At 39.8% G+C, this 26,407-nt stretch overlaps 1 protein-coding gene across 1 annotated transcript in view; it reads left to right on the top strand.

Annotated features, from left to right (window-relative positions):
- WRN (WRN RecQ like helicase) overlaps positions 1 to 26,407 on the top strand; it is a 405,773-nt gene that overhangs the window by 49,187 nt on the left and 330,179 nt on the right. The window contains exons 7-8 of the mRNA XM_033960777.1: positions 8,172 to 8,283; positions 26,020 to 26,401. Coding sequence (XP_033816668.1) covers positions 8,172 to 8,283; positions 26,020 to 26,401 — 494 coding nt within the window. The remainder of the gene's footprint in view (positions 1 to 8,171; positions 8,284 to 26,019; positions 26,402 to 26,407) is intronic.

The raw sequence follows: 26,407 nt of genomic DNA, 5'->3' as shown, positions 1-26,407 counted from the left end.
CTTCTTTCCTTATCTGACTCTGGTCTCAAGTCTACGTCCATCAGAGTCCACCTCAGTGCTATTGCTGCTTTTCATGAGCCAGTTCAGGGGAAACTTCTCTCAGCTCATCCTTTAGTGTCCAGATTCATGCGGGGTCTTTTTCATGTGAAACCACCTCTTAAGCCCCCTCCTGTGATCTGGGATCTCAATTTGGTTCTGTCTGCTCTAATGAAGCCTCCATTTGAACCCTTGGCTACCGCCACTTTCAAGTTTCTAACTTGGAAGGTACGTTTTCTTATTGCGCTCACCTCTGCCAGGAGGGTCAGTGAGCTCCATGCACTAGTTGCTGATCCACCTTTCACAGTCTTCCATCATGACAAGGTGGTTCTGCGTACACATCCAAAGTTTCTTACTAAGGTTGTCTCTGAATTCCATCTCAACCAATCCATTGTTCTGCCTGTTTTCTTTCTGAAACCTCACTCTCATTCTGGAGAACAGGCTCTTCATTCTTTGGACTGTAAGCGGGCTTTAGCTTACTATTTAGACCGTACTAAGCCCCACAGATCATCTCCACAACTCTTTCTGTCCTTTGATCCGAATAAATTGGGATGTCATGTTTCTAAACGTACGCTGTCAAATTGGCTCGCAGCGTGCATTTCATTCTGCTATGCTCAGTCCGGACTGCCACTGGAAGGTTCTGTCACGGCCAATAGAGTGAGAGCTATGGCAGCATCTGTAGCTTTCCTCCGTTCCACTTCTATTGAGGAAATCTGCAAGGCTGCTACTTGGTCCTCAGTTCATACTTTTACATCTCATTATTGTCTGGATGCATTCTCCAGACGGGATGGACACTTTGGCCAATCTGTTTTGCAAAATTTGTTTTCCTAATGGCCAACCTTCCCTCCATCCCTCTTTTTGTTAGCTTGGAGGTCACCCATCAGTCAAGAATATGCTGCCTGCTTGTCCTGGGATAAAGCACAGTTACTTACCGTAACAGGTGTTATCCAGGGACAGCAGGCAGATATTCTTGCGTCCCACCCACCTCCCCGGGTTGGCTTCTTAGCTGGCTTATCCTAACTGGGGACCGCGCGCCTCTGTCGGGCGGGAAGGCACTCGCGCGTGTGCGGTGCGGCCTACTGGAACTTTCCAAGTTCTTAGAGTGCAATTACTCTAAAATTGTCCGTACCGGGGCTCCGTCGGTGCCGTCACCCATCAGTCAAGAATATCTGCCTGCTGTCCCTGGATAACACCTGTTACGGTAAGTAACTGTGCTTTATCTGGCATCCACCAATTTCCTAGAGTGCCGTATAACTGAGAGTTTACTATACTAGGTCTTCAGGTTATACAAATGTAGCTTACATATCTTCATTGACTTGCTGTAGGGCTACTAGGATAGTTTAGCAAAGTCATTAATTACATAGCAACATACATTGTAAATGATGGCAGATAAAGACCTGAATGATCTATCCAGTCTACCCACCAGTCATGATTAAACCAACAATGAATGTGATATAAAATACTTGATCATTTTCTTTCTTTGGCATTTTTGGGACATAGACTGTAGAAGTCCACCCATACTAAAATTTTGTCAGAATATAATTCATAAAAGAAGAAAAATGTAGAAGGGAAAACATTGCTGGGCCAATATTCAAAGGGTATTATGTTTTGGCTTCTGGGTGGCCACCATATAAGCTCAACAAACCCTAGGTACTTGGTTGCCATGGTGACTAGAAAATCTAACTTGGCATTTGCATCCCCTTCAATCTGTCTCTGTTCCCTCTGTACCACCATATCCAACATTTCTCCCTCTCATCCTTCTATTCCCCATACATCTCTACCTCACTCCTCTCTCTCTATGCCCAGTTTTCCTCTTTCTTCCTTTCCGCATGTGCACCATCTCTTTGCCTCTCAATCACACACTCATGCCCAACAATTCTCCCTCCTATGTCCCAAGTTTGTGCCCCCTTTCTCCCTCCCCTGTGTCCCATGTTCATGCTCCCTCCCTTCCTTCTGTGTCCCAAGTTTGTGCACCCCTGCCTTCCAGCCTTTGTCCCAAAATCGTGCTCCTCCCCTTATCTTTTCTCCCAGATCATGTCCCCTCTCTCCCTTACTTACTCGAGCCACCCTCGCTCCTTCTGCCTTCAGTGGCTCTCATTGAAGAGATGCGCAAGCAGCGATTCACATGCTGCATGTGGCTGACCCACATGCAGCATGTGGAGAGAAGGTTTCCAGGTCAGCTACGTGCAACGTGTGAACCGCAGCCTGCATGTCCCTGCAATGAGAGCCACTGAAGGCAGAAGGCTTTCCTCTGACGTATGCTTTGACATCGGAGGGAAGCCCTCTAGGTCTTGAATTCATAATATGCAAAGTGAATATACTGTACCTAATATTTGCATATACAGTAGAATACTGATTAACTGGTATTCAAGCAACCGGCACTTGCCCAACCGGCAAAAAATTTGCTTAAAGACACTTTTCAGCACCGCACCCACTTACCTCCTGAAACAACTTCATCCTACAGGACAAACTCCGCTTCTCATGCAGAACATTACTGTTTACATTTCCTTCTCCCAAAGGATGCCAATTCAAAAGATTCCACGACAGGACACTCTTTCAAGCAGGGATCTGGAATAACACCTTAAGCGACCTAATCCTGAATTCACTAACATACCATACATTCAGAAAATCACTAAAAACCCACTTATTTGACAAATTTGTTTGAACTTCCAAACCTGCTCAGTACTTACCTCTTCCCACACGTCCCTTCCTCCTATTCCCTATGTTGTCCCGTCACATAACTGTCTATCTACCCCTTTCCAAAACTAATTGATGTTACTTTGCTGTATTCCTTACAGCCTCTCTTGTTGTACACCGTCTCGATCTGAAAAGGTATGACGGGATATAAATAAAAATATTTTTATTATTATTAAAACAGGACTTTCTATACATTTGGACTTTTTTCATATGAATTTATGTGTATTATAATTGTAAGTTGATTTGTACAAATAAATATTGTCTACCCCATTGTTGACGCAGTCTATCCCACTCCCCACTTGCTTTGCTGATAAATGTCTATGAGGCAAGTCTTTCAATTGAGAAGCAGCTCTGGAAAGAGGGGTGTAGGATGAGGATGAAAGTGAAAGGGGATATATTTTAGAAGTAACCTCAGAAAATACTTTTTCATGGAAAGGGTGGTGAATACTTGGAATGGCTGAGGTGGACAAAGAGTGTATCTGAAGTCAAGACAGGCTGGGGCAAGTACATTGGATTTCTAAGGGAGAGGAGGAGGAAGTGATTTTCATGGTTGGGCAAACTAAATAGGCCATATGATCTTTATCTGCCTTCATTTTTCTATATTTCTATGTTTGAAAGTAACACAAATAGTTGTGACATGCTGCATGCTTCACAATGTTGCACGGAAGCATGACTTGGAGATTGGTGTCGACCCTCACGTGCAAGCTGAGGCAGCGTTTCATCCCAAGGTAACTAATGGGACGGATGCCTTTAGAGGAAATGAAACTAGGTAAAAGATTATAGAAGAATACTTCTCATGTAAGTAAGACAAAGTCATGTTGAGGTTTTTATACAACTTTCATGTATTTTTTGGGGAAGGGAGAGTTGTTAGGTGCTATCATTTCCCCAAGCTATTATTGAGATGGCCTGGGGAAATTCATGCTTATTTTGGGACAATCAGCATAAAATCTGTTTTACTACTTGGGATTTAACTAGGTACTTGGAGCCTGGGTTGGCCATTGTTAGAAACAGAATACTGGGCTTGATGGACCTTGAGTCTGTCCCAGTATGGCAATTCTTATGTTAATTGGTTTTTGGGCAGGTAGTGTTAAATGGCCATTTTTCTTGCTGGAGGAGGGTAAATAGTAGAGTGCCTTAGGGATCTGTACTGGGATTGGTTTTATTTAACATATTTATAAATGATCTTGAAATCAGAATGATGAGTGAGGTGATTAAATTTGCAGATGACATAAAACTATTCAAAGTTCATTTGTGGACTGTGAAAACGTGCAGGAAGATTTTAGGAAATTGGAAGAGTAGGTATCCAAATGGCAGATGAAATTTAATGTGGACAAATGCAAAATGATGCACATTGGGGAAAATAATCCAAGTTATATTTACCAGATGCTAGGGCCCAGCACCCAAGAAAAAAAAATCAGGTGTCATTGTAGTTAATATGCTGACATTTTCTGTGCAGTGTGTGGCGGCAGCCAAAAAAGCAAGCAGGATGCTAGGAATTATTAGGAAAAGGATGGTAAATAAGACCAAGAATATGTAATGCTCCATGGTGCAACTCGTCTCTGTTCTTCTTGTCACATAGCCAATAAATTGCCAAAATGTGTTGCTTCTTTCTATACTCCTCTTGATTCGTATTGTGAATAACACTATCTCCTTTCAAACAAACGCTGTCACACAAGTCAGTACTCACTACCTTAAATAGATGTTTAAGAGAAAATACGGAAGATCTCCGTTTCGCTCCCGTGTGTTTACTCGGGGCTTCATCAGGAAAGCGCCAAAGGTCACTCTTACAATTTCCAGCGCAATACTACTGTTCTTTCTTGCTTTCAAAGTGGAAACTACTTCATTCTAATGTTTCCTCTTCACCTGGAAGCCTCCACTCCAGGTGAAGAGGAAACATTAGAATGTAATGTAATGTAATTTATTTCTTATATACCGCTACATCCGTTAGGTTCTAAGCGGTTTACAGAAAATATACATTAAGATTAGAAATAAGAAAGGTACTTGAAAAATTCCCTTACTGTCCCGAAGGCTCACAATCTAACTAAAGTACCTGGAGGGTAATAGAGAAGTGAAAAGTAGAGTTAGAGGAAAAATAAAAATAAAATAAACATTTTAACAAGACAGCATTGATCTAAATACTTTGGAAGGTAGAAGAGAGGAGAGAAAGGAATAGAAGCAGAAGGGGGAGCCGTTGAACAGTAGAATTCTGGAGAAATTTAAATGATAGAAATAGAACAAAACAAAGACAAAAGGCAAAACAATAGATAAGATTAAAGATAAATCATAAGCTGGAAAGAAAAATAAAATAAAACTTTGTCTTCAATCCACGGTTTCAGCGTCAGTGATGAAGTGGAGCAAGTAAGTTTCCAGAAAGGGCTTCTTCAGGGAAGAGACTTGGCAGACAGTCCCAGGATGCCTATGTCTCCTCCCCTGCGATGTTCTCCCATCCATGCATTCCCTCCCAGACACACTGCCCGTGCCCCAGCCGCTCCAAGGAGGCTGCCCCAGATGAGGCCCACGGTGAATGCAGGATTCTCTCCTCTGCGGGAAAGCCGCCCGGAGCCGACAGTCGATCTTCTTAGCGGATTGCATGGGGGGAAGAGTTCACACTCTTGGTAGGATCGGGTCTGTGTGCTCTCGGTGGTTGTGGCTGGTCTCGTTGCTGCTTAGGTGTAAAAGCAGTTGATCTCCACTGCTGCTGATATTTAAAAGCAGGCAGATTGATCTCTCCAATGGACTGCAGGGGGAGGAGTTCACACTCCTGGCAGGATCGGGTCTGGGGGGCTCTTGGTGGTTGCGGTAGGTCTCGCTGCTGCTTGTATGTAAAAGCAGTTGTTTTTCTACTGCTGCTGATATTTAAAGCAGGTAGATTGATCTCTTAAACGGGATATAGGGGGAGGAGCTCACATGCCTGGTTGGATCGGGGCAAGGGCTCCTATTATAGGCTGCTTAGGTGTAAAAGCAGTTGATCTCCTACTTCTGATAATATTTAAAAGCAAGCATATTGATTTTTCCAACGGAATGCTGGGGGAAGAGCTTACTTGTTTGGCTGGATCAGGGCAAAGGGCTCTCGGTAGTGGTGGCTGGTCCTGTTGCTGCTTAGGTGTAAAAAACAGTTGATCTTCCTAGTGGACTGCAGGGGGAGGTGGAGCTCACACTCTTGGCTGGATCGGATCTGTGTGCTCTTGGTAGTTGCGGATAGTTCCGCTGCTGCTGAGGTGTAAAAGCAGTTGATTTCCCACTGTTGCTGATATTTAAAAGCAGGTAGATTGATCTCTCCAATGGACTGCAGAGGGAGGAGCTCACATGCCTGGCTGGATCGGGGCAAAGAGCTCTTGGTAGTGGTGGCTGGTCCTGCTGCTGCTTAGGTGTAAATGAAGTAGTTTCCACTTTGAAAGCAAGAAAGAACAGTAGTATTGCGCTGGAAATTGTAAGAGTGACCTTTGGCGCTTTCCTGATGAAGCCCCGAGTAAACACACGGGAGCGAAACGGAGATCTTCCGTATTTTCTCTTAAACATCTATTTAAGGTAGTGAGTACTGGCTTCTTTCTATACAACATTGTTAAAATCCAGAGTTTCCTTTCTGAGCATGCTGCCAAGACTATTATCCACGCCCTCATCACCTCTTGCCTGGATTACTACAACATGCTTCTCTCAGGTCTCCCACTAAACCATCTGTCCCCCATTCAGTCTGTTCAGAAATCTGCTACACACCTTGTATTCTGCCAGTGTTATGCTTATATTACCCCTCTCCTCAAGTCGCTTCATTGGCTCCCTGTCTACTCTGCATACAATTCAAACTCCTCTTAATGACCTATAAATGTACTCTGCGACTCCTCAATACCTCTCCTCTCTTCTTTCTCTCTACACCCCACCCCAGGAGCTTTGTTCTTTGGGTAAGTCTCTCTTGTCTTACCCTTCTCCTCTACTGCCAACTCACGACTCTGCCCCTTCTGTCTTGTTGTGCTGTATGCTTGGAACAACCTGCCTGAATCAGTACGCCAGGCTCCATCTCTGGCAGTATTCAAATTCAAGCTCCAAGCCCACTTTTTCAAAGCTGCATTTAGGTCCTAACCATTTCAACTAGTAATCCACTATATCTGTTTCTCATTTCCTCTGTAGCCTTTACCTTCTCTACCTCATCATCCCATTATATTTCCCTTCATGAGCAGCATATATTGATTCACCCTTTATCCTGTTATAATTAGATTGTAAGCTCTTTCGAGCAGGGATCATCTATTGCGTGTTTAATGTACAGCGCTGCATGCATCTGGTAGTGCTGTGGAAATAATAACTAGTAGTAGAGATTCTAAGAAAGTCTTAGCCAGTCTAGTGCAATGAGAGTGATTTTTATCTTGTCCTGTAAGAATTGTTGAATCATTCTGGGCACTGGAAGAAATAAGAATGCATATGGGAACTGATGACGCCAGTCTATTATAAATGCATCTGGAGCTATCCTGCTTGATGCTGGAATCTTGGTATATAGTTGAGCGCATTTGGTGAGATGCAAATAGATCTATGACCGGAGTACTCCATGTTCAGAAGAGGTCTTGCATAATCATGCTCTTCAAGGACCATTCATGAGGTTGAAAGTAATGGCTTGACTTGTCCGTTATTTTGTTTTCTGCTTTTTGGAGATTTGTGGCTATCGGGAAAATGTCAGTTTGCATTGCCAAGGACCAAACTTGAATGATGCCTTTGCAGAGATTTCTGTGTCTGGTTCCCCCTTGCTTGTTTACATAAAACATTGCTGCTTGATTGTGAGTGACTTGATTCTGCAGGATAGGCTGAAAACAGAGGCTGTATCTGATCGCTCTAGTAGATTTATTTGAAACTTTGTTCTGAAATTGATGTCACTGGAAACTGTTTGTGTTTCTATACCTCTCTGTGTTGGTTAGAAATATAACTCATTGGTTTAGACCACTCTAGCAGGACACCAGGAAAGAAAATTAATTTGTAAGAATAAATATCATGTAGTATTCCTTACAGCAGTCAAACTCTGTTGGGACCTGTGCTCTCTCTCTAACAGGTCAGTGGTTGACTTCCAGAACTCTAGACTAGAAAGATGCAGTTCTGTACTGACTTAGGTCTGTTTACTAAATGATGCTACCATGCTCTAAACACCTGTGTTATCATTTAACATGTTAACATTAATGTGGAGGTTTTAACATTAATGTTAAGTTAATCATGTTTAGGCCACCATGAAATTTTAAGAACATCTCTAGAGGTATAATTAAAGGTTTTATGAGAAACTGTGGTAACCTCGTGTTCTCTGCACGTTATTGTAGTGCTTTAAAATTCTGCTCACTAACATTCATAAAGCTTTTAGTGAATTGTTAATTATCATGTTTCATGCAGTGTGATAAACCGACCTCGGTATTTGTGAATGAAACAGAACTTTTAGCTTGGGTCTTGGCTTTTTTTTGGCTTTGTTACAGGAATGTTGTTGCCATATGAGCTGAAGGAGCAGCTGGTGTCTGTGTCTCAGGAGCTACTGGATCTAGCTTCCCAAGTTCCTGACAATCCAGTACCATCACACAGAACTCTGAGGTTGGTGGAATTACAAATTTTATCCCCTTGCTGCGTTGTAGTTGAGCTGTACTGCTGCTTGTACATCTTTTGGTCTGCAAATCATTTCATTTCTCTGTATGCCACAAATGGGCTGGGAGGAGGCATGCTTGCCCTCGATTTTCTGGTTGATGGTATGGGTGATTTGCTGTACTCCTTCAGAAGGAGTTAACAGCAAATCAGCAAAACGAATCCTTGTTCTTCTCTGTTAGCAGACTGCGCCCATAACTAACTTTGTTGATCCTTATTTAGTGAACTGATATTTATACATAAGTGTAGTATAAATACTCCATGGGCAGCCTAAGGCTTAATGGGCATATTTAAAATTAGGGTTTTTCTGATTAATAAAATTTGTAAGTAGTCCTTGGAGTTAGTTTAACTAGAAAGCAAAGTTGCTTACCTGTAACAGATGTTCTCCATAGACAGCAGGGGAATGCAGCCACACTTGTTGGTGAAGTCATCGGACTGATCCTGAATGCTGGTGCTCTCCCCAAGCTAGGTAAGCTTTTGAGCTTACTATGCATGTGCGGGAGTCCCTACACCTAGAGCTCCTCCCCTCAGCTTGCCTGTTTTGTCTCTAGCAATATAAAATTGAGACAAGGGGATGGAGGGCGGATAAGTGTGGCTGCATTCCCCTTCTGTCTATGGAGATCACGGGTATAGGTAAGCAACTTTGTTGCAGGTAAGCAACTTTGCTTTCTCCATAGACAAGCAGGTGATTTGCAGGCACACTTGTTGGTGAGTCCCAAGCTCGAAAAAAGGAGATGGGTGGTGGCAAAAAGAGTCATACTGCAAACAAATTCTGTAAAACTGATTGTCCAAATTGTATTTCTTGTGCTAAGTTCTGATCCAAACAATAGTGCTTGGTAAAGTATGAACCGAAGACTAAGTTGCAGCCCTGCAGATATCTTTTTTTTTTTTTTTTTTTATTTATTTATTTATAAAATTTGCACATTTATTGTCAAGCATATCATCTTGTACAGAAAGTGAGATCAAGAAAACATAATAATATTATTTACTCTCAAACCTGAAAGCAATTCAAAATAATAAAGAAAGTATACATCCTAACTTAATCACACACTAGTCCTCAAATTAAGATTCAAGATTAACGATAAGAGTAGAAATTAAATTAAAGTAAAACGTTTTAACAAGAAAAATCACTTAAGCTACTACTGAGAAGTGAGCTAATTATTATTATCACAATGGTACAGATGGTTCTACAGACTCAAGACGTTTCGCAGAAAGGAAAGTAGTCAAGTGAGCTGGATCTACAAATACATATTTCAAGGAACGGTATCTTATGACACATTTACAAGGATACCTAAGAAAAAATAAACCCCCTATTTGAGTCACTACTGGTTTTAACATTAAGAATTCCCTTCTTCTCTTCTGAGTCTCTCTCGAGACATCAGGAAATATCTGGATATGAACCCCAAAAAGTCCTTGGCCCTATTTTTAAAGAAAAGTTTAAGAATCCAATCCTTGTCTGGGGCCAAAGCCACAGTCAATAAGAGAGTGGCTGGAATAGCCAATTCTCTATCTGATTGCTCTAACAAAGTGGAAACGTCCAAGGGTTCTTTCTGTGGTATTCCTTCATCTTCTTTCTTTTGAGGATCCTGATTTCTTATAGGTAAATAATAAACCTTTGTAAGAGGTGGTAAAGCATTTTCAGGTATTTTAAGAATTTCCAGAAAGTATCGCTTTATCATATCTCGTGGAGAAATTGATAATACTTTAGGAAAATTAATTAATCGTAAATTATTAATCCGAATATTGTTATCTAAAGCTTCCAATTTTCTCTGCATAATCATATTGTCTTTAACAAATAAATCTTGGTTACTCTTAATTGTTTTTAAGTTCTTCTTTTCTTCTTGGATATCTAATTTCAGTGATACAGTCTCTTCCTTTAAAGTTTTTATCTCTTCTTTCTGGATTTGTATTTCTTTGTCCAAATTTTTTACCTGTAAGTTAAGGGCATTTCCGAAATTGGACACTAAGTCCCAGAGAGAGTTTAGAGTGACTTCAGAAGGTCTAACAGGAGAAACAAAAATTGGTTGTGTCATTAATAAGTGTTCACTCGGCTGTTTTACCTCTCCGGAGCCTTGATCCCCTTTAGCTGGAGTTGTTCCTACCGCCGGTTTTTCTAAAAGGAGTAACTCACTTTCAGCTTTCTTCAATTGCAAGCCCTCCGACATGCTGGCCTCTCGAGAGGAAAACACTTCCTCCTCCGGCGTGCTCTCCTCTCGCGGTGAGCTTGCTCCCAGCGGCAACGGCTGCAGGGGCGGTGACCTTACGTCGGGGCTCAGAGAAACTTCTAGCCCAAGGGAGTTCGCCGCGGCACTACTCTCTGCCGGCGCTCCCAGCGGGCGATTCCCCGACGATACCTGCTCACTCAACAGACGCCTAAAAATGGCATCCACTGCAGGCAGAGGGGTCTCCGAGCGTCGGGAGGCACCACCGACGCTTCTTCCCCTTCTCTTAGGCATGTTCCAAAGGTAAGAGAGACACTCGTACGCGTCTACTCAGCAGCAGCAAGCGGCAGCCATCTTGGATCGATCTCCGCCCAGCAGATATCTTGAATGGGAATGGACTTTAAATTTGCTATGGAAGAAGCTGTAGCTTGTAGTTTATGAGCCCCAATTGCACCAGGTGGTGGTAAGTGTGCCCTTGTGTAGCAGAAATTGATACATTGTGCTATCCAAGAGGAGAAGGCTCTCTTTGATGCTGATTTTCCTTGGGTAGCTGGATTGTAGGAAATGAAGAGCTGGTTTGTCTGCTGAGCAGCTGCTTTGAGGTAAAAAAGTAATGCTCTTCTGCAGTCTAATGTGTGGAAACTGTTCTGCTGGAGAGGAATGCGGAGCAGGAAAAAATGATGGTAAAGTTATAATTTGGTTCATATGAAAGTCCATGACTACTTTAAGAAGGAATCTGGGATGAGTTCATTATTGTACTCTATTAGGAAATAATTGAAGGTAAGAATAATACATGACTAGTGCTTGAAGTTCACTAACTCTTCTGGCTGAAGTTAAAGCTGTGAGAAAAATTGTCTTCCATGTAAGGAATGTAAGAAAAGCAGAACCCAGTGGTTCAAAAGGGGCTTGCATTAATTGATCTAAAACTAAATTTAGGTCCCACGCTGGAGGAGGGTCTTGCAGTGGAGCTTTTAGATTAGTGAGACCTCTCATGAAATGAGAATTGTGAGGATGGTGTGAAATTGGTTTATTTTGCATAAAAGTATGGTAGGCCACGATAGCTGCTAGATGAAATCTGACAGAGTTGGATTTGAGGCCGGAATTTGACAAATGTAGAAGATATGATAAAATATCGTCAACTGGACAATGAAGATGGAAAATCGTTTCCATTTAGATTGATAGGACTTTCTAGTGGAAGGACATCTCGCTGCAAGAAGGATTGTCTTGGGGGCGTGGCTTCGAGGCGAACGAAGATGGCTGTGTGAAGAAACAGCTCCATGGTGACAGGCAGCTTGATTTTAAAAATAGCGTTAAAAGTTTAAAGGAAAGACAAAATTAGTGAGAGAAAAGAAGTATAAGAATGGCGTCGGGCAGACAAAGTAAATCTTCCATGGCTGGAGCTGGATTGGGGTCTGTTAAAAGATCAAAAATTGACTCCACTTCCCTGCAGATGGTGCCGTTGCCAGCAGATGAAATTGATAACAGAGATCTTATGAGAGAAATACAAACGATAAAAGATATCGTTTTGGAAAATTCAAAAGACATAAAGGAGGTGAAAGGAGAGATAGTGAGTTTAACTCAAAGGTTAAATGCAGTGGATTTGAAAATGGAATGTTTAGAAAAACGGGTGGAAAAATGTGAGGAGGAAAAAGTACTGTGTAAAAAAGATCATAAAGAAATTGAAGCATTAAGAAGGGATTTTGTGGATTTGTCCAATCGTGCAAGAAGGAACAATTTGAGGGTACTTGGATTACCAGAGGAGATTGAGAAGGGTGATCCTATTACTTTTCTGTTAAATTTCCTACCTAAGATTCTACCAATTCAAAGTAAGTTTCCATTGGAGATAGAAAGGGCGCACAGAATTCCAGCAAAGAGATTAAGCAGCCAAAAGGTACCGCTACTTAATGTACCGCTACTTAATGTAAGCTACTTAGATATCAGCAAGTAGAAGAGATCCTGAAATTAGCAAAGGAACATAAAAATATGAAATGTCAGGATGCAAAGATATTTATAGTCCCGGATTTTGCCAAGGAAACTGCATATAAAAGAAAACAGCTATTAGAATTACGCCCACAATTGAGAGCAATTGGTGCCAGGTTTGGATTAGTATACCCGGCTATAATGCGGGTGACTCATAACAACAAAACTTTCAGTTTTGAAGAAGCAGGGAAGTTAAAAGAATATATAGATAAATGTGAAAGCCCGATGAATACCTAAAATGAAAATGAAGATATTAATGAGAAGTCTGTTAATGTTTTAATAGTGTGATGCATAGGTTATGTTTATTTGACTTTATTCATAGCGGGGCATTGTTTTTGAATATAAAACAGTCATTTTCCATTACTTGAGACAGTTGACTGTGGGGATTGGCAACATTCTGAATTGAGCTCGAGGCAATTTAAATATGGGGAGTGGTAACATTCTGGATTGAGCTTGAGGAAACTTAACTGTGGAGAATGGCAGCATTCTGGACTGAGCTCGAGGCAATTTGATTGTGAAGATTGGCAGCATTCTGGACTGAGCATGAGGCAATTTAACTATGGGGATTGGCAGCGTTATGGTTTGAGATGGAAGTAATTTAATTAAGGAGAATGGCATTATTCTGGACTGTGATTATGGTAATCCAACTGTGAAGATGGGAAGCATTCTGGACTGAGATTGAGGTAATGCAACTATGGAGATTGGCAGCGTTATGGTCTGAGATGGAGGTAATTTAATTGAAGAGATTGGCAGCATTCTGGACTGAGCTCGTGACAATTTAAAGGTGGAGAATGGCAGCATTTTGGACTGAGATTGAGGCAATGCAGCTGTGGGGATTGGCAGTGTTATAGTTGGAGATGGTGATAATTTAATTGAAGAGATTGGCAGCATTCTGGACTGAGTTCGCAGCAATTCAATTGTGGGGATTGGCAGCATTTTGGACTGAGTTTGAGGAAATTCAACCATGAGGATTGTCAGTATAATGGACTGAGCTAGAGGAAATTTACCTGTGGAGATTGACAACATTCTGGACTGAGCTTTGTGGTCAATGGAATTGAGAAAGTTGCTGAGTGATCTGCTGGATGTAGATTGGTAAAGACAGTTTAATGAAGAACGTCTGAATTGGAATAGTCTGGACTGCTGATCCATATAGAAGAGAGAAGATCATAGGTTTGATGTCTTCAAATGAGAAATATGAATGATGATATATAAATGCTGTCTAATTCTTGGAAAAATGGAAATGACTAATGTGTTAAATGATTATTCTAATTTTTGAAAGGGGTTGAAGGGTAAATGTAAAGGGTTATTTGTATAAGTGAGGAGGGGAATAGGAGTTAGGATTATAGTATTTGAAAGAAGTAAAGGGGAAGGGAAAAAAAAAAAAGGAAAGAGAAAAAAAAAGGAAGAAGAGAAAAGGAAAAAAAATATATAATAAAGGATATAAAAATGCCTTTGAAATTTATTTATAAGTTATTAATAGATTTTTTTTATAGAGTAATGGGGAAGGTTTGGGAAATACATATAAAAGATTGAAGTTTTTATTTCTTGTATGTTATATGAGATACTAAGGGTTAGATGGAAAAAAAAAAAAGACAGGAGGAAAAGGAGAAGAGGAAGAAATTTAAAAAAATAAATAAATACAAAAAAGGAACAAAAAAAAAAAAATTAAAGGAATAAAGAAGGAAAAAAAATATATATATATATTTTTTTGTCTTTTCATTGCTAATAAGAAGTTATAGGGAAGCGGGTAAATTAAGTATGACGTTGCCTGTGGGGAGTTTTTCTTTTACACAGTCAGTATGTGCATTTCGAAGTCTTCATTTATGATGGGGGTGGGGAGGGAGGGGGATGGGTATTTGGGAGGGACAGAGAAGGTGGGGAGGGAGGGTAAGCTTGTATTTTGGTTTAAGGGAAAAGGAAAAGTTTATAATATATGTTTGAGAAGGATATATTTGTATATTATATTTTATTTATATAATGGGTTTTAAAATTTTTTCTTTGAACATAAATGGCCTCAATCATCCAATAAAAAGGAAAAAGGTATTGTCATATATTAAGCAACAAAATATAGATATTTGTTTTCTGCAGGAGACACATTTGTCTGGAATAGAGTCTATGAAGCTGTCAGATAATTGGATAAAGCAATGTTTATATGCACCAGCGATAAAAAAGAAAGCAGGAGTAGCAATATTAATTAATAAAAAATGTCCAGCAACATTTAATATGGTTAAAGCAGATCCTCAAGGAAGGTGGTTACTTGTTGACATGAGCATGGGCAATAATACAATGGCGTTACTAAATGTGTATGCCCCTAATTCGAATCAAAGTGAATTCTTTAAATCTTACAACAATTAATTTTGCCACTGGCTACTACTAATTTAGTGGTGGCAAGGGATTTCAATGCTGTTATAGATCCAATAATGGATAAAAAGCCTAGTAGAATTATGAAATCAATGGGATTAGATAATTTGATACAATCATGTAATTTAAAAGATATATGACGTATTCTTCATTTTAATGATCGGGAATTTACATTTTGTTCACATGTTCATCAATCGTTTTCAAGAATTGATTATATTTTTGTTTCAGATCAGATGGTACAGCAAGTTGTAAAAGCTGACATAGAACCAATAGTAATATCTGATCATGGTGGTGTGTGGATAGAAGTTAACTTAGTAGATCAAGATAATTCCAAACCTGTATGGAGGTTTGATAATACATTGATTGCTGATTCTAAATTTTGCACAGAATTTCAGAACAAAATTAGTGAATATTTTTTGTTTAATGATTTAGAGGAAATGTCGATTGAAATTTTATGGGATGCTTTCAAAGCAACGATGAGAGGACAAATTATATCATATTCTGCATATAAAAAGAAACAACTAAGGAAGCAATTTGTAAGTTTGGAAAAAGAAATTAAAAATTTAGAATTAAAATTGATTAACAAATGGGAACAAGCTACATTTCAAATATTGTAAAAAAAAATGTGAATATAATGAGATTTCCTCTGGATTAGTAAAGAAAGATATTTTTACTCAGCAAACGTATTATGGTAGTGCAAATAAGGCTGGAAGATTATTGGCAAATTATTTTAAAAAAAAAAAAAAAAAAGGAAGGAGAAAATAGGTATAATTAAAGATGAGTTAGGGAATTCTCATTCTCAAATTGGAAGTATATTAAAACAATTTTTGAAGTATTATAAGTCGCTGTATTCTTCTGAGTCTTATTTAAATAAAGAGAAAGATGGGTTGGATTTTTTGAGTTCAGTTGAAGGTCCTAAGGTTCCTGATCATATAAAAAGAAGTTTAGATGAACCTATATCACTAAAAGAATTACAAACGGCATTGAAATCCCTTAGAGCTGGGACCGCTCCAGGTGGAGATGGATTTACGGTAGAGTTTTATAGAGAATTTCAAATTTCCCTTTTACCTTATTTATTAAAATTATATCAGGATCAACTGAATAAAGGTTGTATATCAGGCACTATGGCAGAATCTTTAACTATTGTTTTGCCAAAGCCAAATAAAGATCCAACATTGGTTTCAAACTACAGGCCTATATCTTTAATAAATGTAGATGGTAAATTATTAGCTAAGATTTTAGCATTAAGATTGGCTAAAGCTCTTCCGCATATAATAGGAATGAATCAAACTGGATTTGTTGCTCAAAGACACTCTTCTAATAATACTAGACTGGCATTTCAGATGTATTATTTAACAAAACAAATTAATGATCCGGCTTTTTCGGTATCACTAGATGCTGAGAAGGCTTTTGATCGTGTAGAATGGAATTTCATGTATCAAGCTATGGAGTGGTTTGGTATTGGATCCGGATTTATACAAATGATTCAAGCACTGTATAGCTCCCCAACTGCTCGTTTATACATAAATAATAATTTTTCAGATGCTTTTAAATTGCAGAGGGGAGTTAGACAGGGTTGTCCATTATCTCCTTTGCTCTTTGATATAGTTCTTGAACCCTTGTTGTTAGCTATTCGACAGGCAAAGGACATACAGGGTATTCCATGTGCTGGAGTGGAATATAAAGTATCCGCTTATGCAGATGATATCTTGCTTCATTTGAGGAATCCGGAAACAACAATTCCATGTCTACTGGAGGTAATAGATACATTTGGAAAATTCTCAGGATACAAAATAAATTGGACTAAATCAGAGATTTTACCTTTAAATGTGCATTGTACAAAAGGTATACTTGATTCTTTCTCTTTTATTTGGAAAGAGGATGGAATAAAGTACTTAGGTATTTGGTTGAATAAAACACTCGAAGAGACAATGAGAATAAATGAAAAATTTTTATTACAAAAAGTAACAGTTGTGTGAGCAATGGAATCCTTTACATTTGTCATGGTGGGGAAGAGTTCAAACTGTTAAAATGATGATTTTGCCTGTAGTTTGCTATCAATTGGGAATGATACCAGTGTTTTTTCAGGGGTCTTTCTATAAAAAATTAAATAGTATTCTGGTTAAATTTATTTGGCTGGGTAAAATTGCAAGAGTGGCTCTAGTGTCTTTGCAAAGACCAATTGAGGAGGGTGGGGTAAATTTTCCCAATTTTTATAGGTATCATCAGGCCTATATCATGCGCCAAGGTATGTATTGGGTCCTCCCAGAGCTTTTGGAACAACTACCAGAGTGGTTACGGGTGGAGAGATCACTTATCTTTCCACTTAGGCTTGATCTGCTGCTTGGTATAAAAGTGCCTAGAATACTTAAAGACAATAGAGTATTAATGGATACTTGGAAAACATTAAGATTTGTAGACAAATTAACTACTGATTCTATTTTAAAATTGAAACAACAGACTATTTGGGTAAACTCCAAGATACAAATAGGCGGGTTTAAGGTTGTCTGGAAGGATTGGATTAAAGCAGGTATAAGATCCTTAACAGAAGTAATTGATAATGGTAAGCTGCTTGATTTTTCACAATTGCAACATAAATATGGTCTGAATAAAAAACAAAGTTATAAGTGGTTGCAATTAAAGCAGGCTATTCAGGTGGGGTTCCCTGAATGGAAATCTTTAAATGATCATTACAGCTTAGAATTCTTATGTTTCCAGGCAGATTTTCTGGGACACCAGGCTGCAAAGTGGTATAAAATTATATCTAATTATTTGAATAAGAAACCAAAAAATGGATTAAGAGATATTTGGAGCATTGAGATTAAGCATCAGATTAATGCATCTCAATGGCCACGTATTTGGTCTTGGAGAATTAAAGGTACGATGTCGGCATCTATTAGGCAAACATGGTTCTTTTTGTTGCATAGAGCATTCTGGACCCCTACTAGATTACAAAAATTAGATTGCTCTAAGTCTAATAGATGCTGGCATTGTAAAATTGAAGTTGGAACTTTAGACCATCTTTTATTTTATTGTCCATGTATTCAGGCATTTTGGATATCAATCTGGGATCAAGTTAACCTAATGATGGAGAGTCATGTGGCATTGTCCTATGACACAGTGGTTTTTGGAATGTGCATGAGGGCTAAATGCCAAATATCTGCAGCAAACAGTAAATTACTGATGATTCTTACTGGTGTGGGAATTCAGCAAATAACGACTAATTGGAAAGACTGTTATAAACTGAATTGTAGTTTTTGGTGGAACTCAGTATGCCATATGTATAAGATGGAAAGATTTCTTGCAGTACAGAGGGGGCATTTTAAAAGGTTTCAGGAGGTGTGGAGGCCATTAATTGAATATTATAATGATTAAGGTTTATTCTTTTTCCTTAGGGGATAATTTGTAGAAATGGGGGTGGGTGGGGGGATAGGATAATCCAATTAAATAGCGGTATATTTCAACTGATTAATGGATATAAGAAACATGGTATATATGTATGAATAGAAAAGGAAAGGGGGTAAAATTATTGGAAATATGTTGTTATGAAATATTAGGGGATATATGTACTATGATGAGATATATTTGTTGTGCATTAATGTATATAATAAAATGAAAAAAGAGTTTGAGGAAGAAAGGGTGGGGGGAGGGTTAGGTTAAAGTATGATTAATTGTATTAAGGAAGAGGGATGTCTAAGTATGTATATGTTTGGATAGATTATTTTATTGATATGGGAAGGGATGGGAGGTGGGTGGGGGGGAATTAAAACATGTATAATAATATTGTGTAAGAATGTCAAGTGAGTTATGTGAATCAATTGGAATAATATTGTACACTTGTTGAGAGAAATAAAAAGGAATAAAGATTTTTTTAAAAAAAAAGAAAAAAGAAAAAGAAAGAGTCCAGCTATACAAACCAGCTTAATAAAGGTATCATAATAAATGTTAAAAAAAAAAATAGAAGGATTGTCTTTACAGGTTGAGGAAGTGGAAACTGAGGAGCTAACTTTCAATTTCCAGGCCATTAAACTGAGACTGCCGAGATTGGGATGTAGTAATTGACTGTTCTGCTGAGAAAGAAGAGAGGGATGGTCTCCCAAGGAAATTGGGGGAGCGTCCAGAAGGTCTAGCAGGAGTGGATACCAGATTTATCTGGGCCAACAAGGAACAATGATAATGTGAGCATTGTCTCTTGCAACTTTCTGAAGTACTCTGGAAATAAGAAGGAATGACGGGAAGGGTGTGCTCCCAATGTATGAAGAAAACATCCCTTGCAATTGCTTGAGGAGCTGGGCGAAGAGAGCAAAGAGATCCACTGTGGGAGTTCCCCAGTGTAGAAATAATCGCTGTAGGTTGGAAGGATTGAGAATCCACTCATGAGGATCAAGTTTCTTGTTGAGGGAGTCTGCAAGGATATTGTGTTCTCCTGGAATATATACCCCTTCTAGATGGACCCGAAGTGTCAGAACATAGGTCCACAGGTGATATGCTTCTCTGCAGTGTGGTAGAGATCTCAAACCTCTCTGCTTGCTGATATAGAACATTGTTACTTGATAGTCCGTTTAAATGAGAATGTGTTTGTTGTAAATCCAGTTACTGAAGGCTTGAAGGGCGTAATATACTGCACGGAGTTCTAAATTGTTGATATGTAGGGATCGTTCATTTGTGGACCATTGACCCTGAGTCTGCAGGAGGTCGAGACGTGCTCCCCAGCCCTGGTTGGAAGCATCCGTCATTATAGTGAGAAGAGGAGGCGGACATTGGATTGGACAGCCCTCCTGTAGGGAAGGACAGTGAATATACCAAAGGAGGGGAATCTTGAATCTTTGCAGGGAGAGGAATTATCCTGGTGAGAGAATGATCTTTTTGATTCCATTGTAATTTGAGGTGCCACTATAACGGTCTCATGTGGAGTCTTGCATGTGGTACTAGAGATATCAAAGCTGCCATATAACCTAAGATGCGCAGAATGGTGCGAGCAGATAAGGCTGAAGACCTTCGTAAGTGATCTACCAGATTTATGATGGACTGATGTCTGTCCTGAGGAAGATAGGCCTTTGCAGCATCTGTGTCCAAATAAGCTCCGATAAACTTGAGGGAGCGTGTTGGAGTAAGGTTGGACTTTTGGAAATTGATGAGGAATCAAATGATTGTAGGGTGAGAACTGTGTTTTGAATGGTGAGTAGCAACCGGTCTCTGGAATGCGCTAATAGGAGCCAATCGTCTAGATAAGGAAATATCATATGTTATTGTCTTCGCAGGTGTGCTGCCACTACAGCTAGGCACTTTGTGAAGTCTCTCGACGCTGATGAAAGGCCAAAGGGTAGAACCTTGTATTGGAAATGTTGACTGAGGAATTTGAAGCGTAGGAAATGCCAGTGAAAAGGATGAATTGGAATGTAAATGTATGCATCCTTGAGGTCTAGGGCGGCTAACCAATCGTATTGTTTCAAAAAGAGGAAGAATTTCTGGAAGAGAAATCATCCTGAACTTTTCTTTCTTGAGGCAGGCATTGAGTGTTCTGAGGTCGAGAATGGGACGAAGACTTTGTGTCTTCTTGGGGATGAGGAAGAATCTGGAGTAGAATCCCTGGTTCGCTTGGGAATCTGGAACTTCCTCGATGGCATTGCTGTGCAGTAGAAGAGAGACCTGCTGCTAGTTGCGGAATGTGTTGGTGTGGTACTACAGATGGGAGAGGGGATGAAGTTAGGAAATTAAGGAAATATCCTTGAGAAACTATGCAGAGGACCCATTGGTCTGTCGTTATGTCTTGCCAAGCCGCAAAAATGTAGGTTAGCCATCCTCCCACTGGCAGATGGTCAAAAACTAGGAGTAGTTTTAAGAGCAGGAAGTTGAGATGTAGATGATTGCTTCCTGTCCCTAGTACACTGCTTTGGGTTGAAAGAAGAAGAATGTGATCTTTGTAGGGTAAGATGATTATAAGGAGCAAATCTGCATCGTGGCTAATACTGTTGAAAATACTGTTGATGGTAAGCTCTTTGGTAAGAAAATGAAGTGGAAGGGCATTGAAATGTCAAGGTTGCTCTGAGGAGTGTACTGAGATTTCCCTACTGGTCGAGGAATCTTCCTTAACCTGTGAGACTGTAGCTTGTATTTTCTCCCCAAAAAGACTGTCTCCCAAGCAGGGAGCGTCTGCAAGTCTATCATGCATTCTTCTCTGATGCCCTAAGCCATGCTGAACGCTTGGCAACTATGGCCACCGCCGCTGTGCGATGTGTCATGTCTTATCATGTCATGTCATGTTATAGGCATCATAGTTGGTCTTAATTAATTAGTGGATTCCTGAAGGGCAACGAGAAGATTTGGTATGGCTTCTGGGGAAGCGACTTCTAGCTGCTGCAGAATAGGATGTTGAAAATGGAGAATTTGTAGCTGGTGTGCAATAATCTTGGATGATAGCATAGACTTCTGATATATTTTGCAACCTATGGAGTCAAGTAGACAATGATCTATTCCAGGGGGTGCACTTAATGGTGATTTGGAAATCTTAGCCTTTTTAATAGCCGACTCTGATACCATTGAATGGTGAGGAAGTTGTTGAAGGTCGTGACCAGGAGCTTTTTGGATCTTATAGTTCAGCTCAAAGCACTTGAAAGCTGTGGATATTGATAGTTGTTTTTGCCAATTAACTGAAGGTCCTGCAGAACTTGATTTACTGTCTCGACTCTTCTTTGTTTTGAGGAGGGGGGGGGGGGGTTCCTGAAGAGAAGCCTCCTGTTTTTTGCTGTTTTTTTGTGGGTTTTTTTTTAATAACTAGAGGGATTTAAAAGATTAATTAAAGTTATCTCCTATTATTATTCATAAATTTATTTTTTTGAGGAAGAGAGGGGAGAACTGCGACCTTCCAGGAGTGGTCGAAGAAGAAACTGACACGCTGAGGTGAGGGGCTCTAGGTGTACCAGTGTTCCCTCTAAGGATTGATGAGGTGTGTGCAAAAAAAAATATGCATGAGCGACAAATTACATACTCCACAAATTTATGAGCAGGCGCAGAGGACGCATTTTTAAACAAATGTAGTTTATCCTTGTACTCCTTATGTAATTTTAATCATCTATGGATATGTTTGTATGTTTATTGTTCAAATGGTTTTATTTATTTCCCAAAATTTATTTTTGTTATACACATTGAAAATATTTGATATTGCGTTTAAATCAAAATCTCAATAAACTTGAAACTTGAAACGAGTGCCCATGAGATTGTGGGAGGGTTAAATACTCAAAACTTAGAAGAATAACAATTTACTTAAAGTTTTTGCTTCGCCAGCTTTCTGGTATCTTTACATAATGCAGTGGTGTACCTAGCATATGTAACACCCGGGGCCCATCATTTTTTGGCACCCCCCCCCATCTGTACGAAAAACGTGATTTTTAGTAACAAGCCACACGTCACACATGAGTACCTAGGAAAAGGCAGCATCTTACATATTGCAGTGAACAGTACATCAATACACCCATTGTAAAACTAAACAAGCCAGACCAGCACAGATCAATCCTACACCGTCAATCCTAACAGAAAACCATGTCTTTCGAACACACAGAACACAGAAAACACCTTCGCCTAGTAAGGAATATGTAATCACAAACTAACCCCTCCCTCTTTTACAAAACTGTAGTGTGGATTTTAGCTATGGAGGTAACAGCTCTGATGCTCATAAAATTCTGAGCATCAGAGCTGCTACCACCAAGGCTGGTGCTAAAAACGCTTCACAGTTTTGTAAAAGGGGGGATAAAATAAAAATACATAGACAAAGGTTAAATTGAACCAGCAAGAAGCTGGACTCTGCATACAATGCTTCACAGAAACAGTGACACATGTCTCCTAAAGCAATAAATAAATAGAAATTTTTTTCTACCTTTGTCTTCTGTGGTTTCTCCTTTCCTCATCTTCTTGTAACTCTCTTCCTTCCATCCACTGTCTGCCGTCTCTCTTCCCCTATATGGCATCTTCTCTCCTTCTATGCCCCTTCCAGAAACTGTATGCCTCCCCCTTCCATCTCTCCTTTCACCCCATTGGTCTGGCATCTCTCTCCTCGCCTTCCCTCTCCCACACCTCTCCTCATAGTCTGGTATCTCCCCTTCCCTGATTCTCTGGCATCTCTCTCCTTTCCTTTTCTTCCATCTTTCGCTCCCCCTCCATGCTCTCACATCTCCCCCTTCCTTTTCCCTTAGACTGGCATACCTTCCTCCTACGCTCCAAGCCCTGGCATCTCCTTTAATTCCCTCCCTCATCTTCCTTCTCCCTCCAGCTGGGTACCGCAACACTCTTCCCTGCAGCTCTGCACTTCCCCACAATTGCCATGCTTCGGTTCCTCTTCTTCCTTCCTTCCTCCCCCCCCCCCCGCGGGACCCTGCGGCACCATCAACTCTTACTCCCTCTAATGTCGGCCCTGCAGCTCCAGACTTCCTCGCACCTTCTCCCCTCCCCCTTTGGATCGCTATTATTTTAAATGTTATAGCCGCGGAGCTGTATCCATCAGTGGAGATGTCTAACCTCGGCCTGCCCCGGAACTCTTACTGCAACAGTGACTTCCTGTTCCTGCCTAGACGGGCGGCTGCTGCAGTAAGAGTTCCGGGGCAGGCCGAGGTTAGACATCTCCACTGATGGATACAGCTCCGCGGCTATAACATTTAAAATAATAGCGATCCAAAGGGGGAGGGGAGAAGGTGCGAGGAAGTCTGGAGCTGCAGGGCCGACATTAGAGGGAGTAAGAGTTGATGGTGCCGCAGGGTCCCGCGGGGGGGGGGGGGAGGAAGGAAGGAAGAAGAGGAACCGAAGCATGGCAATTGTGGGGAAGTGCAATCCCCCCAATGCGTCCCCTTACCTTACCTCCCCTTACCTTTGCGACGCGTGTGTGCGCTGTGAAGAGAAACTTGTGCGCTGCGATGTAATATTTTGTGCGCCAGCGCAGGCCAGCGCAGCTTAGCGGGAACACTGGTAGGGACACCTGCACATGCCCAGTAAGCTCAAAAGCTTACCTAGCTAGGGGAGAGCACTGGCATTCAGGCTCAGAGGACTTCACCAAGTGTGCCTGCATATCCCCTGCTTGTCTCTGGAGAGAGGCGTACTGCAGTACACATGAACTAAAAGTAAAAAGAGGCAAATCGTACTAAATATGTCTTGGAAAGACTGTAATATTGGGTTTGAAACATTCCTTGTACAGCATATTTATCTGTGTATGGCTCAGATGGATAAGTGGCCAACATCCCTATCCCTGCTCTTCAAGGCTGTGATTTAAATATGATTCTGACTCATAGCCATTAACATCTCCTGCTTCTTTGTGTGACTTCTGATTTTAACTGATATAGGAGTAGGCCTCTTTTCTGCAAAGATGTCACATAGGACCATTTAAATAATGAGGAAAAATTGGCCTTTATTGGCATTAAGGTACAACTAAAGCTACTTACACTATCTAATTGATAACCCTGTTGTTTTCAGAGCCATGACACAGAATTCACAGTTCTTTTCATATTTTCATGCATTTAAAGTTACACTCTTGTGAAAATTAGAGAGAACTTGTTTCTTATTCTAGCCTGTTTTATATATCTGGAAGGTTTTTCCATCATTGCTGAAGCTCTCATGGAACATTCTTTTGCAGAAAATATTGCTGTTATCTATGTCTTTAAAGATAGCTGCATGCAGTCCTTGAAGTAGCATCTGTTTTTGGCCTAGGTAGAACCTTTATTCTGTGTGTGTACCTTTCCCCCTCTTTCATTATTTGAGTTCCATTTTCTGCAAAATAGAGGTGCTAAAGTACAGACCTCATTTTATGGATGGATTTTGAGCTGTGAGTAATGTGCTGCAAGTGTGAAAGAGGCAATTAGTAACTACAACAAAAATATTGGGAGTAACACTAGATCAGGAACTTTCTTATCATAACCAAATTAGTTCAGTAGTTAAAAATTGCTTTTATAAGTTACGTCTCATCAGATCATTATCAAAAGTTTTAAAACCTGAAGCTCTCAACATTTTAATCCACTCATTAATCATTTCTAGGCTAAAGAAATAAGAAGGCTACAGCTAATACAAAATACAGCAATAAAAATTATTACAAATTCAAAAAAATATGATCACGTTACACCACTTTTACAAGCTGCACATTGGCTACCAATCACACATAGAATACCTTTTAAAATCTTACTGTTAACTTTTAAAATTCAACAATCATATGCACCGATATTTTTGGCTCGTCTTTTGATACCGTATTCTTCATTTAGGGCACTCAGATCAACACAACAACATTTATTAACTATTCCTTCTCTAAAAATAATAGGGACCAGGAGATCTACCATTTTCTCGGTCATAGCACCCCAGCTTTGGAACAATTTACCATTATATCTACGTAATGAACCTTCCTTAGATAAATTCAAGCGCTCCTTAAAAAGCTTTCTGTATAAGGATGCATTCAAAACATAGAAAGCATAACTTACCAAGTACTAAATCTTTAGACCTTAATGAATCTTATGAGTAGGTCGCCAAATTATTCTTTATTTTACTTTATTTTCTTTTTATGTGCTCCCACATATGTGTTCTTCCCTAAATGTTTCTTTTTCTTTCTTTAAAGATTGTAGTTCATCCCCCTTGCCTTTTGTACAATTTGTATTAGAACGTATATAATTAGTATACAATGTCTTGTTTTGTCCTCCCTCTTTTTTATTTTTATTTTTTAAATTGTTATACACATTGAAATATATGATATTGCGTAGATAACAAATCTTAATAAACTTAATAATAAACTTGAAAACTTGCAATTCGGGCATAAACAGGGATGTATGCAAGTGGGAATTTTCTTTTTCTCCCCCTCCTTTCCTTTCACTCCTTTATCTGCATTTTCTCATTTCTCTCTACCTCTTTCATCTTTTCTTTTACTCTCACAATTCCTTTTACCAGCAGCTTCATGTCTGCCTCTTCTCAGTTCTATCACTGGTACATGTGCCTTCTACTGTATTTCCTATCCTCATTTTCCTTTCTGTCATCATGGTTGTTCATTCATGTTCTCTTACTGCTCCTCTTGCAAGAGTTTCTCAACCTTATGCAGGAAAAGGATTTGAATTGCAAAAACATATGTTTTGTGGAATAACTATTATACAGGTACTTATTAGTTTGTATCAGGACTAATTTGTCACTTTCTTTTTATAAATATTCCTTTGCCATATCTGTACTGCAGGGCTGTTGATACTTTGACTGGTGTGTTGGAAAAGCTGACTTTATTGAAAAACATGTTGATTAATATGGCTGTCTCCAAGGATAATATGGAGGCCATCTCTGATCCAACTGGTTCAATCGATGAATATAAACACCAGCACAACAAAGCTAAATGGGTGCAAAGTGAAGGGCCAGACTTAGCAGTGAGTGCCTCATGTTTTAGTAAAGAGAGAGAACAGAATGAAAATGGAGATGAATGTAACCAAGCAGTAAGGAATGCTGAAGACCCAGTTCATAGTCCCTTTGAGGGCATGGAGAGACATTGCCTGATGTCCCTGGATATTACTGAACATGAGCTTAGGATGCTGGAATATCACGACATGAAAGACATCACCAGTGAAGAGGTTTGT

This window comes from Geotrypetes seraphini, chromosome 1, assembly GCF_902459505.1.
Source record: "Geotrypetes seraphini chromosome 1, aGeoSer1.1, whole genome shotgun sequence".
Taxonomy (NCBI): Eukaryota; Metazoa; Chordata; class Amphibia; order Gymnophiona; family Dermophiidae; genus Geotrypetes; species Geotrypetes seraphini.
Note: the sequence above shows the minus strand (reverse complement) of the source record. Positions and strands in the feature narration are given on the sequence as shown.